Raw genomic sequence first — 1,257 nt, forward strand, 5'->3', positions numbered from 1 at the left:
CTCCGCGCGTGGGGGGGGGGGGGGGGCAAGTCAGGTCCCATGACAGAGCCCAACACAGGACACTAGGCTCACATAGGACACTGGGCTCACATGAGGGTGCTGGGAGAGGCCCAGGGCAGGATCCATGGCTTCAGAGGGCCTTTCCCCAGCCCATCCCACACAGGCCACTTCCAGGGAGATCTCTTACCTTGGTAGAACTGGGTGTTCCCCAGGAAAAGGGTGCTGTTGAGGATGGCCAGGACCCAGCAGAGGGGCAGCAGGTAAAGGACACAGACAGAGCCCAGCAGCGCCCCATAAAACCTGGGAAGGAGCAGCAGGACACTGGGGTCAAGACAGAGAAACTCACACCACAGCACAAGCCCCATTCCTCCATCTGGTCCTCCACCTGCTCTCTCCAAGTACTAAACACATCAAATGCAGTTCCACAGGCCTGGCCGGGCCCCTCTCCCCGCTGAGCCCGTCGCAGAATGCCTGACCCGGTACTACTCACTGGGAAGAGACAGTGGGGTTCTCCCAGTACAGTACACGGTACACTGCCTCGCAGCTGCAGCACATCCCGCTCAGGAACCCCTCCAGCTGGATCAGGCTGTAAATGAGACCTCACAGTGACAAAAGGGCCCCACAAACACACACCCTGGCTCCCCCACACTCATACGCTTCACGGTGGCCAGGCTGGCATGAACCCAGGCCCTCGGCAGCCGCAGAGAAGTCTTCCCGGCTGCAGAGGCCCCAGGAGCCCCACAGCCGGGAGGGGCTCCAGAGACTCACAAGCTCTTGACCTGGGCGATGGCCTCCTGCCGCGAGAGCTGCACCCTGCTCAGGTCCTCCCGGCGGACGCTGTGGTACCTCCTGCGCACCAGCTCCGGCTCCGAGGGCCGGGCCCGGCACATCTCCTGCAGGTAGCCCAGCAGGGCCGGCACCACGACCAGCAGGGCGAGCACCGAGTACCAGGCGGCTGGAAGAGGCGGGACAGCGTCAGCCTGGGGGATCCGGGGAGGGGACCGGCCCCGTCCCCACCACACGCACCTTGGCCGAGGGTGAGCAGGAGGAAGTTGAGGCCGAGGCAGACGAGGAGGGAGCACACGGGTCGCTGCCACCTGCGGAGAGGAGGGAGGGTGAGGGACGTGAGGCCTCGGGGACAGTTTCGGTCCCGGCCCAGCCCGCACCTACCGACGTGAGGCCCGGGGACAGTTTCGGTCCCGGCCCAGCCCGCACCTGCCGGAGGAGGGAGCCCCTCGGCGGCGTCCCGCAGCGCAG

General features: G+C 65.8%; 1 protein-coding gene across 1 annotated transcript in view; it reads right to left on the minus strand.

The window, feature by feature from the left end:
- The window catches only part of ZFYVE27 (zinc finger FYVE-type containing 27), a 5,315-nt gene extending 4,208 nt beyond the window's left edge, over window positions 1-1,107 (minus strand). Inside the window, exons 1-4 of the mRNA XM_019471667.1 lie at window positions 1,027-1,107; window positions 769-955; window positions 491-586; window positions 188-300 (exon numbers count right to left, since the gene is read on the minus strand). Coding sequence (XP_019327212.1) covers window positions 188-300; window positions 491-586; window positions 769-890 — 331 coding nt within the window. The 5' untranslated portion in view covers window positions 891-955; window positions 1,027-1,107. The remainder of the gene's footprint in view (window positions 1-187; window positions 301-490; window positions 587-768; window positions 956-1,026) is intronic.
- Between the last annotated feature and the right edge of the window lie 150 nt (window positions 1,108-1,257).

This window comes from Aptenodytes forsteri, unplaced genomic scaffold (genome assembly GCF_000699145.1).
Source record: "Aptenodytes forsteri isolate BGI_AS27 unplaced genomic scaffold, ASM69914v1 Scaffold15, whole genome shotgun sequence".
NCBI lineage: Eukaryota > Metazoa > Chordata > Aves > Sphenisciformes > Spheniscidae > Aptenodytes > Aptenodytes forsteri.